Genomic DNA, 13,581 nt, shown 5'->3' on the forward strand with positions numbered 1-13,581 from the left:
GGAGGGTCAAACATTTCTTCCAGCGTCAGTGCCTCACTTTTCTGCTTGACCTGGCTTTGCCTTCAGGAAGTGGTTGGAGACTACGGTGGCTGCAAACCAGAGAGGAAGTGGAGTCTCCCTCCTTCGAGATACTCAAAAGCCATCTGGACATAATCCTGGGTAATGGATCTAGGTGGCCTTGCTTGTTCAGAGAGTTAGACCAGAGGACCTCCAGTGGCCTGGGCTCCTCATACCACCGAATTGCCGGCTCAGGGAGGTACAGATCATGGGAACATCCCCCCCAAGCACCACTGTGTGTCCTCCAAGAGAAAGGTATAGATGACATGATAAAAACTTTTTTGGCCCATGGGATCATGCTCACAGCGTGCTGAGCTGTGCCACATGTTTCTAAGATAGCTTTAAGAGAACAGTGTGAAATCACCATCACTGGAGCTTGTGCCATGCTTAGAGAGAGGTGGATGTTTGCTTGGCTTGAGCAGAGAGCTGTCAGCAAAGCAAGCTGCACAGAAGTATTTTACCTCCTAGAAATAGCAAATACACGCTGAGAATCAAATCTCCCCTATGAGTTTCTTAAAAAATCGTATTCAAATGAAGATTTAATGTGGAAACATGTTTCCTGATCTAAAGGTGAATAGTTTAACTGTACAGGATAAATATTTAAGAGTAGCGTATCTCTTTCCAGTAAAAACACTCTGGGCAGAGACTTCCTTTTGGTAGCAAAATGAGGCTGTTATTTTACGTGCCTTTGACCCAATTCCAAAAAAATACTTAAAATAGCTCAGTTGGCAGATCCTACCATGGGAGGCAGCCAGGTGGAAGGGGCAGAGCTGTGAGGGGGGGAGGCTGAAGTGAGGAGTGAGGGCTGTGGGGGTGATGGACACCAACCCACCAGTTATCTTCTCGCTCTTCAACAGCCACCAATATCGAACGCTGTAGCGGGAGTGCATGGCTTGCAAATGGCCTATGAAATTAATTGCCAGTTAGAATCACCTAATTATCAAGCTCGTGTTTATTAATTGAAGGTGCATATGGGTTTGAGGTTGTGCACGGCTTCTCTGCCACGCTACGACTCTGCCGTGCCGTTGCTAAAGGCTTTGTCAGGGCTGCATTTGTACGGTGGTCTGTGAGCCCCCTGAAAATGGCTGGTGTTCCTGTCCTCTCTTAATCTTTTTGGAGTTTGAAGGGCAGTTTCTGAGCAGCCTGCTTGAGGTCAAGGAGTACTGAAATAGCTATCGGTGAGCGTAAGCGAAGGGCTGGAGGTGGGCGCAGGAATCCCCATACACATAAAAGCAGCAAAGACCTGACTCTGCATGGTTGAGGCACTGTTACAACTCAGAATAACCGTCATTACTCGCTGTTTGACTGTGGGGATTTTCATATTCACTGGGTGCCACGCAGTATTTATTTAAACACCTCTCCCAAGCATCCTGCAAGATATCATTAGGTAGGTGTTGCTGAGTGATGCAGGGCTGCAATGACTGAACGTGTTAGAGCCAGGGCACAACGAAACATGCTGTGTGGGGCTCAGAAGCATTTCTGTACCTTTTTTGGATGTGTTTGCACATTGTCAAGTACCAGCACCTAATATGTTCTTCTGCTTTATCCGTTCTTGCTCCCGTGTAGGCTTCAGCTCAGTTTAGATTTTTTTTCCTTGGTTAATAAATCTTCACATTTGCACAGTTGTATTTTTAGGTTATGGGTATTTTGAAAGTTTCAATAAATATTTTGCTAAGGACCTAAGTACAGATGTGCCTGGCTGGTGCTTTTGTGCCTGAATCCCAGATTCATGTGGCAGGGAAGCGGGGTGACAGTGGAGGCACTTTCCTGCGCTCACTCAAACCCTCAACACGGAGGTAAGTATTCATCAGGAGACCCTCATCCTCTCCCACGCTCCCAGATATACTTTTCCAATGAGCTGAATTTCAGCCGGGTCCCTGTGCAAGGTGTCATCATGTTGGCCACCTTTAGACAGGCGGAATTGAGGCTGAAGCAGAGCTGGGATATCTGACTGGCTTGTAGCCTGAGGAGACAACATTGAGTGCAATTCCGGTTTTGAGGCATGGAAGGGTGATGAGACTTGCCCAAGCCTGGGGAGGAGATCGGCTGCTGGATATGAATCCCTGACCTCCCAAATTGTAGGGACATGGGGAGGTTTAAAAGCAGCGCTTGTTGGAAGAATCCCTAAGCCAGGTTCTCCTCGGAGGTGCAGGAGGCGGAGAGGTGTCTCAGATTGGGCTCAGGCTTTCTCCATTTTTTTCCAAGTCTCTGTTGCAGCATGTTTGTTTCTGTTTTAAGGGTGTCTTGTGGTGGAGCTCTGGAAGCAAACTTGCGTCAGCTCTGTGCAGCATGGTGGTTTGAAGAGTCAGTCGATATGGGGGGAAAAAGTCAAGGAAGAGGCAAAGCTCCTCCATGCGTACGTAATGGAAAAAGCTCCGTGACACCTTTCCTTTCGAGGAGTAATTTCATCGGGAAGTGAAATTAATACCTGAGGTGGATGTATAAGCCTCTCTGAGATGTTCAGGACCGCCAGCAGCCCTTCGCCACTGCATGTTGCACTGGAGGGCCCTTGGGTTTAGGTTACAAGATAGCTGAAGGCTCCCTTGCTTGGCTACTGGGTGCAATATGAGCTTTAATTAGATCAGTTGAATTTCTTGATGGCATCTGGGCTTGCTGATGCAGGGACCCATCTTTCCCCGTAGTCATCTTGTTCAGCTTTTGCCACATGTGGCTTTTACCTTTGATTGGGGTACCAGGGGCTACCAGCTTTAGTTGATAAGTGTTATTATTTAGACAGGGAATCTTTAATGGTTCTCTGGGTGGTTTCTTTTTCTTTTCTTTTTTTTTTTCTTTTTTTTTAGTTGCTGGAATTAAGTGTGTAATTTTTAAAGGGGATCCTCTTAATTAAATCCACTGGCCAGGTGTGATAAGTTGGCTGGAGGCCATGGCAAGGCTCTCCTGTGACCTTCTATAGCATCTCCAGCGCTCTCACTGCTGCACCAACACCCCTCCAGCATGAGGATTGTCATCAGTGGTGGTGATTTCAAGAGACATCCGTGGTTGTAAGATCAATGTTGGCTTTAGCAACGAGCCTCCCAGCCCTGCCTGAATGTTTTATTTAGTTCTCTGATAAAAGCTTTGACCTACATCTAGCACCAGGAAGCAACGAGGCTTTGATAATACTCGGGCATCCCAGCGGAGGGCACGCTGCTAACTGAGCCTCCACATTGAAAATGGATGTGTCCTTTAAAATAACATCAGATAAACCAATAAAGGTTTTGTTCAGTAAACAGCTTTATCTCTGCCAGGTATTATGTAGTCCAGTTTTGATGGAGAGGATGTACCTCTTTATGAACTGTAGATATTAGGAAAAGCGCTTTCTATTTTTAGTTATAGGAAAACAAACCAAAAGCCAAAAAAAGCCCCCAGTTTTCGGTGGTACGATGGTGTTGGCGGTGGAAATGGGGTGGGTCACTTGGGGTGCTCAGTGATGATGCCGTTTTCTGGGGTGGTAAAGAAGAAAGGTTCTATTTTAATTGTTCTTTGCTGTATGTATCTTAGATGTGGTCTGTCCTCTGGAGCTTTCAATCCTCTGTGCAAGGCTATCTTGGGGACAGCTGTAATGGCCTCATGGATGTCCTTTCTAAAACGCTTGCTGTCTTTAAAAGCAATGAAGGCAATGTCCAGGAGGAATGAGGCAGGGAGGTTTGCAGCCCTGTCCTCCCGGCAGCGGGCTGTAGCCCAGGAGTCGGGGGAGGTCAGCAACAGCAGGATGAAAATTAGCATCATTGCCCTGACAAATCGATAGTCACGGGGCGATGCTGCAGGACCACCGCTATGCTGCGGCCCCACATTGATTTACAGCACTTATCTGGGGGGTTGTGTCCGTGCCATCACCCATTTGTGTACTCATGTTGCATGTCTGGTTTTTTTTTCCCTTTCTAGGATGAACTTGACCTTACAGACAAGCACAGAGAGGCCATGTTCGCGCTACCGGCGGAGAAGAAGTGGCAGATCTACTGCAGCAAGAAGAAAGTAAGAGACCAGTCTTGCTCTGTGGTTGGGGACTGAGCCCCTTCCCTCCCATGCAGGGTGGGGAGGAGATGTGGGGAGGGACGCAGCTCTCTTGGGATGCTGAGTGGTATTTGAGGTGTCACAGAAACACATCTGTTCCCCAGGGTGGCCCTGGGGAAGCAAGGTCTTCAGTCTCCAAAATGCGAGAGATGTGGCCCAGCAGTGCAGAGCTTGCTTTTAGGGTGAAGCTGTGGCACTCCTGGGGCGATGAAGGACTCTAGGCTCGTGGGTACTGCTGATAAGAGACAAGTGTTGATGCGAACCACTGATCTCTCTGCCGAGCTCCGGGGGTGACATGTCTGCTCGGCAGCGCTGCCCTCACGGCCGTGTTTCTTAAGCTGAAAACATGCACAGACGTCTTCCCAATGCCCAGATACACTGATATCTGAGCTTGGTTGCGTCACCCTTTAGATAGATGTCAAGAATTGAGGTTTGTTTGTATCTCTGCTGGTAAATCAATGCCCGGGTGGCCAAAGCCTGTGGTGCCTGTGGGCAGGTTTGCAGTTGCGGTGTGCAGCAATGCTGGTGCTGGCTCTCACGGTCTGTCCGGGATGGACCAGACTGCCTCGCCACCTTTCTCCTTTGGTTCTTTTGCTTTTGCTCCTGGGGGCAGGCAGCACGAGTAGCACGGGGTACCTCAGGCTGATGGCCAAAATGGCTCTTTTTTTCCCCAGTAAACCGAACATTTTTGCCTCTGTGTGTTGGCACGGGAGTTACCCCCAGCTGTCTGTACTGGCACTCATTTTCCCTCCCAGCCTTGGCCAAAGCAGAAATCCTGCAGGACATAAAACCATGGGGAGAAATGGGGCAAAAATCCTCAATCTCACAAGCAGATGTAAGGACACCAAAGCCTGAGGGCAAAATGCCCCCAGTCAGGGGCATGGACCTGTTGGATCAGGTCCAGAGGAGGGCAACAAAAATGATCAGAGGGATGGAGCACCTCTTCTACAAGGACAGGCTGAGAGAGTTGAGGTTTTTCAGTCTGGAGAAGAGAAGGCTCCAGGGAGCCCTTATTGTGGCTTTTCTGTACTTAAAGGAGGCTTATAAGAAAGATGGGGACAGACTTTTTAGTAGGACCTGTAGTGATAGGACAAGGAGTAATGGTTTTAAACTAAAAGACGGTAGATTTAGACTAGATATAAAAAGAAAGTTTTTACAATGAGGGTGGTGAAACACTGGAACAGCTTGCCCAGAGAGGTGGTAGATGCCCCATCCCTGGAAACATTTAAGGTCAGGTTGAACGGGGCTCTGAGCAACCTGATTTAGTTGAAGATGTCCCTGCCCATGGCAGGGGGGGTGGACTAGATGACCTTTAAAGGTCCCTTCCAACCCAAAACATTCTAGGATTCCCAAATTTGCTGCTGCATCCCCTAATTTGGCTGTAGAAGTTGGCTCGGCAGTGCTGGTGGTCGCCTGGCCCTGCTGGAAGAGCGCTCGCTGCCATTAATACCTCTTTTCTCCTGCTGTAGCAATGGCACCAGATTTTCTAGCTGCATTTTAGGCCAAGAGCAGGCTTACCTTGCTCATGTAGGATTAAGTTTTAAGCCTCTCATAAATACCCCTGAAATCCCTGTATTATTGTTAGATAGAGGCCCGCCATGCCCGAGATTTAAATCGGAGGGGAGAAGAGATGTTAACAAATTACAGGCACTGGTCTGAATCAACAAGAAAACGGGCAGGGGATGCTCGCGCGTCACTGCCTGTCGGATAAGCGGAGCTGTGCTCGGGTGCGTCTGGATAAGGGGAGACAACACAGACTTAAATCAAGCAAAGCTGTGTAATTATTGTGAGTAGAGATTACATGCTATCTAATCTTCCTGGAAAGGGTTTAGATGGGACTGATGGTGCCCCTTTCCCATTCCAGCACCTCCTTGCACTCACAGTTTTTTTTAAAACCGCGCTGAGAAACTCCCTGCTCCCAGGGGTGTTGAAGGAAGGAGCCACAGAAGCGCCCCATGGCATCCTCAGAGGTCCTCGAAGCAGGTGCCCATCCAAGGCCAGATCCCGACTGCTCTTCTGCTCTGGTCCTCATTCCTCCAGCTGCTCTCAGCTGCTCATTCCCCACTCCTGATGCCATCTCAGTGAGCACATGTGCCACTGCTTGCTGTGAAGGAAATGTGGTGGTGGCTCATTTGCAGGGGAGACAGATGCTTTTGTCCTGCTTTTTAATTAAAAAAGAGCAAGACCGTATCAACAGAGGCTCCAGCAGTGGAGGAAACATGGGCTGGAGAACATCTCTATGCACAGCAGGCTCTAGGCAGTCCTGCTTCTATGCAATGAGGACTGACATGCAGCAGAAACATTGGTACCTATCCCAGCAGCTTGTGGTAAATCTTGCTCATGTACCTTTCTGGTTTTATGAGGGTAAACCACCTACATGGTAGTCTGGCATTCTCCAGTCCAGCCATGAGAGTAAGGGCTGGGTTTTGGCCGGTGGCGTGCAGTTGGAGACAGCAGGGGATCTACATCCCTGCCTCGGCTGCAGGCTGAGCAGTGGTGATTTGGGAAGTCCAAGGATGCATCCAAATCCTTTGGCCTGCCTGTGTTTAATAGCAAGTAGCCGCTTGAGATGCTGGTAACACCCAGTTTCGTCTGGTGGGTCCCAGGGGACTGGCAAAGGTGGACATCAGTCAGAGGCAGCTGCCTGACTTAGGAAGGACCCAAAATTGTCCCCTGAGCAGTTTTTGCTCTTTCCTCTATTGCCAATTTTGGCTCCTGTTGGAAACAGAGGGTTAAAAGTCAGGTGACTTCAGTCAGACTTTGAGTCCAAAAGCTCCAGTTTGGGGCATTCCTAATTTTTAGCATTTTCCCCATTTTCCTGCTCGTTGCAGTGCTCCCTGCTGCAATCGCAGAGACCGGTTGCCACAAGCTCTGCCTCGAAAGAGCAGCACGAGGCAGGACAGAAACACTGCCCAGCCTTCTTTTGGGGGTTTTCCTCAAAAATCGGCTTTGCTGGGCTCTGAAGTATCTCGTGTTGCGGCTGTAGCCCACACAGCCAGGGCACTCCCCTGCCTCCGTCAACGGCAAAGGTGCGTGCAGCACAGAAATCAGCTGAGTATCTGTCCTTTCAGCATGTTCCCTGCTGCTGTGTGCCATGGCTGGCGCTTCTGCTTTGCTGTCACTATCACCGTACTCGGCTCTCCAGAGTGCATCCCAGTTGTTGTGCATTTTATATATTCCCATGATAGGTAAGTTTTGGTAAAAGGTGACCAAAATGAGACATTGTTGTGCTGGATTGTCCTGCCCAGGCACTTGGCAGCAGCTGGCCTCGGCAGTGCTCGTTGAGAGGAAAGAAGGGAAAACCATCATATTTCCTTCCCTGGAATATTTCCCTCTGCCCTGCAGCTCCATATCCTGCTTTCTCTGCCCTGGAAGCAGCTGGTTTTATCCCAGCCCACAGTACTGGCTTGGAAGGGCAGAGGTTTTGTCCTCCCTGTTTCTCCATCCATGGATACGCGGGATTTGATCCCAGCCCTGACCCTGCTTGGAGCAGAGGGATGCACTAGATGAACTCCCAATGGTTTGGTCCCACCTGCATCACCCTGTGATGCTCGGTGCTGGGGGGTGTGTGTGGCAGGAGATGGACAGAGAGATAAAAAGCATCTCATGATGGGAGCTGGCGAGTCTGTCAGCAGTGGCCCAAATGGGAACTGAAGTCTGCATTAAATCCAGCAGCTGTGCAGCGCTTGGGTCAGGAGGGAGATTTAAGGATTATTGGAGAGACCTTCTTTGAAGTCGCCAGCCCCCTCTACGGCTGTAATAAAGCAGGGAAACGTGAAGGTGGAGATGCATTAACAGCGGGATGAAATCTGCTTTTAGAAATGGTATTTCTGGACGATGACTCGTTTCATACCTCATCCCGAAATATTTCACTCCCTGCTGGTCCTGCTCTCCAGGAGAGGATATTGCTCGGAAGCACAGGGAGGAAGCAGGAGGGTTTCCAGCTTTAGCGTTTCTTTGGCTGCAGATTTGCTTCAGTGGAAGAGAGTGACTCAGGATGGCCTTTCTCAGGAGGCCACGCTCCAAAAGTGTTAATAATTAACACTTTGCACTTATTCTGTAGCACCTCTTAATTGCAGGAAGTTTGGCTCCCGCCAGCCGATGTACGTAACGTCCAGCTTTTAAAGCAACTCGCTGGGTGATTTTTATGAGCCTCGAAATATGGGTGGATAAAGGGTGTTCAGGCAAAAGCTCAGCATGGATAACCAGGTGGAAGGGATCGGTAGTGAAAACCAGCTCACACGAATGCAGGGTCTGGCTCTGCCCACCTCCCTTTCGATTCGGCTGAGCTCTCAGAGCATCTGTAAAGTTCGGGTAGGGGAAAAATGACCTGCAAGGATGCTGAGCTATGCTGCACTCTTTAAGCTTGTGTTGAAAACCCATTAACATCGCTAGCGCTGGGTGCGTAGCTCTCAGCAGTGCTAAGCTGTCCCCTGCAAGCAAAACTTACATCTAAAATTTCCTCGGACATCAGATATAAAACTGGGATCCCTTCGCATTAGGAGAAGGCAACGGTGGTGCTTTTGCAGGGGAGAACAACAGGGTGACCATGAGCCAGCAATGTGCCCTGGCGGCCAAGAGGGCCAATGGCATCCTGGGGTGCATCAAAAAGAGTGTGGCCAGCAGGTTGAGGGACGTCATCCTCCCCCTCTACTCTGCCCTGGTGAGGCCGCATCTGGAGCACTGCGTCCAGTTCTGGGCTCCCCAGTTCAAGAAAGAGAGGGATCTGCTGGAGAGGGTCCAGCAAAGGGCTACAAAGATGATTAGGGGATTAGAACATCTCTCTTATGAGGAAAGACTGAGGAACTTGGGTCTCTTTAGTCTAGAGAAAAGAAGACTGAGGGGGGATCTCATTAATGCTTTCAAATACTTAAAGGGAGGATGCCAGAGGGATGGGAGGAGTCTTTTTTCAGTGGTGCCCATTGATAGGACGAGGGGTAATGGGCACAAGCTTGAACATAGGAAGTTCCATCTTAACATGAGGAGGAACTTCTTCACTTTGAGGGTAGTGGAGCACTGGAACAGGCTGCCCAGAGAGGTTGTGGAGTCTCCCACGCTGGAGACGTTCAAAACCCGCCTGGACGCTGTCCTGTGTGACCTGTTGTAGGTGACCCTGCTTGGGCAGGGGGGTTGGACTAGATGATCTCCAGACGTCCCTTCCAACCCTGACTATTCTGTGATTCTGTGACTATTCTGTGAGAATGGGGAAAAATGGGATAGATAGGGAAATAAGTGATGACTCTCCAATAATACTATATTTCCCAGGCCAGACAGCCTCTTTTCCCTCTCTCTAACTGAGCCTTCTACCTTATCCCTCCAGAGAGCTTCACTTTCCAGCTCGTGCTTCCACTTGTCCTGTTCAGTCCTGCAACTCGTTCGTGGGCCTTGTGTTGCTATCTCCTTCATTTAAAAAAAATCTTTTTTTTTTCTTTTTTTTTCTTTTTTTTTTTGGTGCAGTAGCAGAAGTAAGAGCAAAAGCTGACATAGATGGCATGCAAGGGGAGGAGGAAAAAATAGCTCGGTGTCTTGCCATGTTTCTGGGTCATCTGGGATGGACAAGAAGCGTTTCATAGCCCCTTGGCATCCAGATATACCTGTGGTATTGCAGCAGCAGGTTGAAATATCATCTCAGGTGTCATTTTCTTGGGCTGACCGAGAGAAACAGGCTGTTTGCATGGCTGGGGGTATTTTTCAATAGGAAATGTTTATAGTTTTTATCTTTAAAGGTAATTCCCTTTTTAGTTCCAATCACAACACACTTTTGTTTAAGCAAGGTTTTTCTCCCTCTCTTGCCAAAAAATGCATCTGTTAGCAATCTTTTTGGATTTTAAAGCAAAGCTTTTCAAACAATGAACCAGCTGACTATGGAAGGCATCTGGTCATGCTATATTTGCTTATGGGGAGCATAATTTTTAAACCCTGGGAAAAGCATACGAGGGCATGTGTGTGTTTGTCGAGGAGAAGGTATAGGAAGTGTTAGCATACGGAAAACCAGGCTGGTCTGGGATGGGGTGGTTCAGACCCTGAGATCCCAACCTGGGGAAAATCCAATGAAATTACAGCTCTTTGTGGCATCACTCTGCGAGCTTTTGGCAGGGTGTGGGGAAACGGCTTTAGTTGTGTCATTTAGTGTTTGTTGCAGGGGTACCTGGGGGACCTGAGTGGCCGGAGGAACGAGGAAGACGCAGCGGGCCAAAAATACTTGTGCATGCCTGGCAAAGTTTTGGTCATGTTGGTGGAGCTGGGCTGTGTTTAAACATCCCATGCAGGCTGCAGACCCATTGGCTTTAAAACCCATCCACGCCACTGTCTGCTGCTTTTTTGACCTTGCAGACAGCATCCAGGTGGATCATCTGCAGCAGGCAGGGAGGGGGAGGTTGCCAAAACACAGTGGGCTGCCAGCTGCCACCAGCTTTCCCTTACCTTGCCGTTACGGAGCAGTGAAGGGGCGCGAGGAATACTGTGCTAAATAAAAATGCCATCAGAAGGATGCGTAAAAATGAAGGGGATTGCTTCTGTTTTTTGCAGTAGGTGCCAACTGAGGAGGGTTTTTTTTTTAACCCTTTTTTGTGACTTTCCTGGTGTGAAGTTTTCCTGGGTCAGGCCAGCCTTGCAGGTGGCGCTGAGATGGGGGTGAACCATCAAAGTCACTAGTGTTGTTGCTGAAGGACTCTCGGGGGTTTGCTTGGAGCTGGCTGCTGCCAGCCAGCCCTTTCCTTCTGACTTGATTTCACCTTGAAGGATCTAACCTGGTGTGTTGGACATCAGGTGTGGGGGGAACCCAGCCAGCTTCCCTCCAGGGCTCAGTTATTCCAGAGTAGCTCCAGATCCATCACCACCACCATGGGCTGTGAGTGTGGGAAGGAGGCTGACAGATCAGTCGGTGATGTCTCCCTCAGGCTGAGCATCTAAAAAATGTCACCATAAGCTTGATTTGGAAGCAAAGCACCCATAATGAAGCACTGAGGAGCTTCACAGGTGTCTTTCTCCCCGCTGCCATGGGGACACGCTGTGAGCAGGAGGGTGCGTTGCTCCTGGCGGCTGCATTCCTGCAGGTCAGAGTGGCAGGAGCCCATGGAGATGCACCTTCCAGGTGTAAATGACAGTGCCCAAACGGGGCTGAGACCAGCCTGCGAACTGCTTTTGTGACACCTCTGGCTGAGCCACCACCTCCTCTGTGCTGCTGCCCAGTGTCCCGAGGATGGTCACTGGGAAGAACAAGGGCAGTCTGGCTGTGGGAGCTGCTGACACCCTGAGGGGGAGGCACACGGGCTGTGGAAGTGTCTGGTTTGTCACCAAGACATGGCAGGGCTAGGGAGTGTGAAATCTCCTCGGGGAGAGCAAAGGGATGGCTGGAGCTGGCAGATCAGTGACCTTCGCTTGGAAAAGCTCCCACTAATGAGGCATCTTGACTGGGCGCTGCTTTCCCCGCGGCACCCAGCACTGACGGAGGGGATGGAGCTTGTTCATCGGGTTCACACCACTGCCACCACGGTGTGGAACAGCTGAGTGGCAGCATCCGCACGGACACGGAGCCCGGAGCCAAGGGGCGGCAGATACAAGGAGAGGGTGCAATGGTGCCGGGGCCACAGCTGATGTCATTTGTATTTTTGGAAGGAAGAAGTGGGTGCTGGGGGAAGCGAGTGGGAAACAGAGCGGGGGACGGGACAAAGATTGCCCTTGGCTGCACGGCTTTGGCATTTCCTCATTTTTGCAGCAGAGCATATGTGTCCATCAGGGCCATTTCCCAGAGGACAGCGAGGGATGTTGATGCAAATGTTACAGTTGAGAAGGGATACCCATCCCTGCACTGTGTAATTGCAGCCATCAGCTTGCCTCTAAAAGAGCAGCTCATAGTAAACCACAGCACGGCACTGGGCTGTCAGCGGGGTTCAGATCAGCCCTCGCTTCTGCTGTGCTTCATGAGAAGAGAGCGAACACAGCAAAGACCTAAACACAGCCCAGGGAAGGAGAAATTGGGAGATGTTTGTGTCCTTGGTGCCAGCCCCGCAGGGTGCAATGGAGCATCCCGGAGAGCTGACATTGGCAGTACTCAGCTCTGCGCCTGGACATCCCTAGTCAAAGGCAAAACTCACATCCCCAGAACCCACCCTAGGTGCTGGGAAACCATCTACAAATTCACCCTTTCAACCCGCGGTGCCCTGAGAGGTTCCTCCCTCCTCCTGGCTTGCTTTGTGAGCAAAGCCTTGTGAGTCACTTCCCCCTGGGCTCATTACTTTGTCGGGAGATTTCTTCACCGCCACCAAATGCACTAAAGGACACTTATCAGTGTGCTGTAGACCATTAGCCTCAGTAATTACCACTGAGCAATGTCCTGCAGCGAGCCGAGGGAAGCCCGTGCCCTGATCTTTGCCTGCTTTATTGTGCAGTCCCCCTTTGCCTTGGAAGCTGCTTTCCGATGAGCCTGCCCGGCTGCTCATCTGAATTAATGAGGTTCTGCTGCACTTAATTGAGACTACGCTCTAAATTGGGGGTTTCAGGGAGGAAATGCAAGAGCCCGAGGGAGCAGAGCAAAGGGAAATATTTATAATGCAGCACGTTAATTATAAATGAGCAGTTTAGCCAATTTTGTTGTTCAGCCTCCCCTCCACCCCCCGGAGACCTTTATGGTTTTTTGCTCCACCGCTTCCTTTCAGCCTTAAATGAACAGCAGGTCCGGATCCCTGCCTGCCTCACAGGTGTTTGCACCGTGCAGAAAGGCCCTGGGATATAGGATGAGCTGACCCCGCTGCCTTCCCACCCCATTCCTCAGCACAGGTCTTGCTCCCTGCCCAAATCTCTGGACTGGGTACAGCCCATCACCACTTCGTGCTGTGCAGTGGTGGAGACCTCACCACCCTTCCCAGCTGGTGTTGCTGCTGGTGGGAGAGGGATGCTCCTTAAAAGAGGTGCTGATGGTACCCTAAGGTGATGGGGAGGACCTCCAGTGACCTCTCCAGGAGATGAGTGGCAGGAGTCCCGTTTTGGGCTAGTTTCAAGGCCCACATGGGTGCCCTGGGTCCGCTGTCTCCCAGGGCACCGTTTGCATGCCATCCTCTGAAGCGAGGCAGGAAAGCTGGGAAAATCTTTGCCCGCAGGCCTTGCAGGGTTTGTGCAGAGCCCTCCCCATGGCAGACCTTGGGACGGCTCAGAGGGGTGGGCTGGCAGACATGCACAGGGCTTCCCGGCATCCCTCTCTTATTCTTCAGTGCCTTCACCACCTGTACGTGCTCTCTTGTTTCTGGTGCATATAGACAGTGTGCTGTATATGGCTGTGTGTACCAGGGAAGGGTGTGCTTTTGCACACAGGAGCAGATGGGAGGGTTCTTTAGGAAGGCATGTGATGTGAGCTGAGAAACCAGAAAGATGTGGCTGCCTGTGTCAGACAGGATGGTTATACCGAGCAGGAAGGTGGCCTGAGCCTCACGCCAGCTGCTTGGCACCGCTGAGGGACCATGGGGTGATCCAGCAGGATGGGAGGGCAGCACTGAATAGGACTAGCACCAAGAA

The 13,581-nt window shown here is 50.4% G+C and overlaps 1 protein-coding gene across 2 annotated transcripts in view; it reads left to right on the top strand.

Moving 5' to 3' along the window:
• Nucleotides 1-13,581, top strand: part of DAAM1 (dishevelled associated activator of morphogenesis 1) — a gene marked incomplete at its 5' end in the record, with an annotated part of 58,231 nt that overhangs the window by 10,584 nt on the left and 34,066 nt on the right. For both annotated transcript variants that reach the window (XM_082485222.1, XM_082485223.1), the window contains one exon: nt 3,943-4,032. In XM_082485222.1, the coding sequence (XP_082341348.1) occupies nt 3,943-4,032 (90 nt within the window). The remainder of the gene's footprint in view (nt 1-3,942; nt 4,033-13,581) is intronic.

Source organism: Vanellus vanellus (assembly GCF_965231255.1).
Source record: "Vanellus vanellus genome assembly, chromosome: 6".
NCBI classification, from domain to species: domain Eukaryota; kingdom Metazoa; phylum Chordata; class Aves; order Charadriiformes; family Charadriidae; genus Vanellus; species Vanellus vanellus.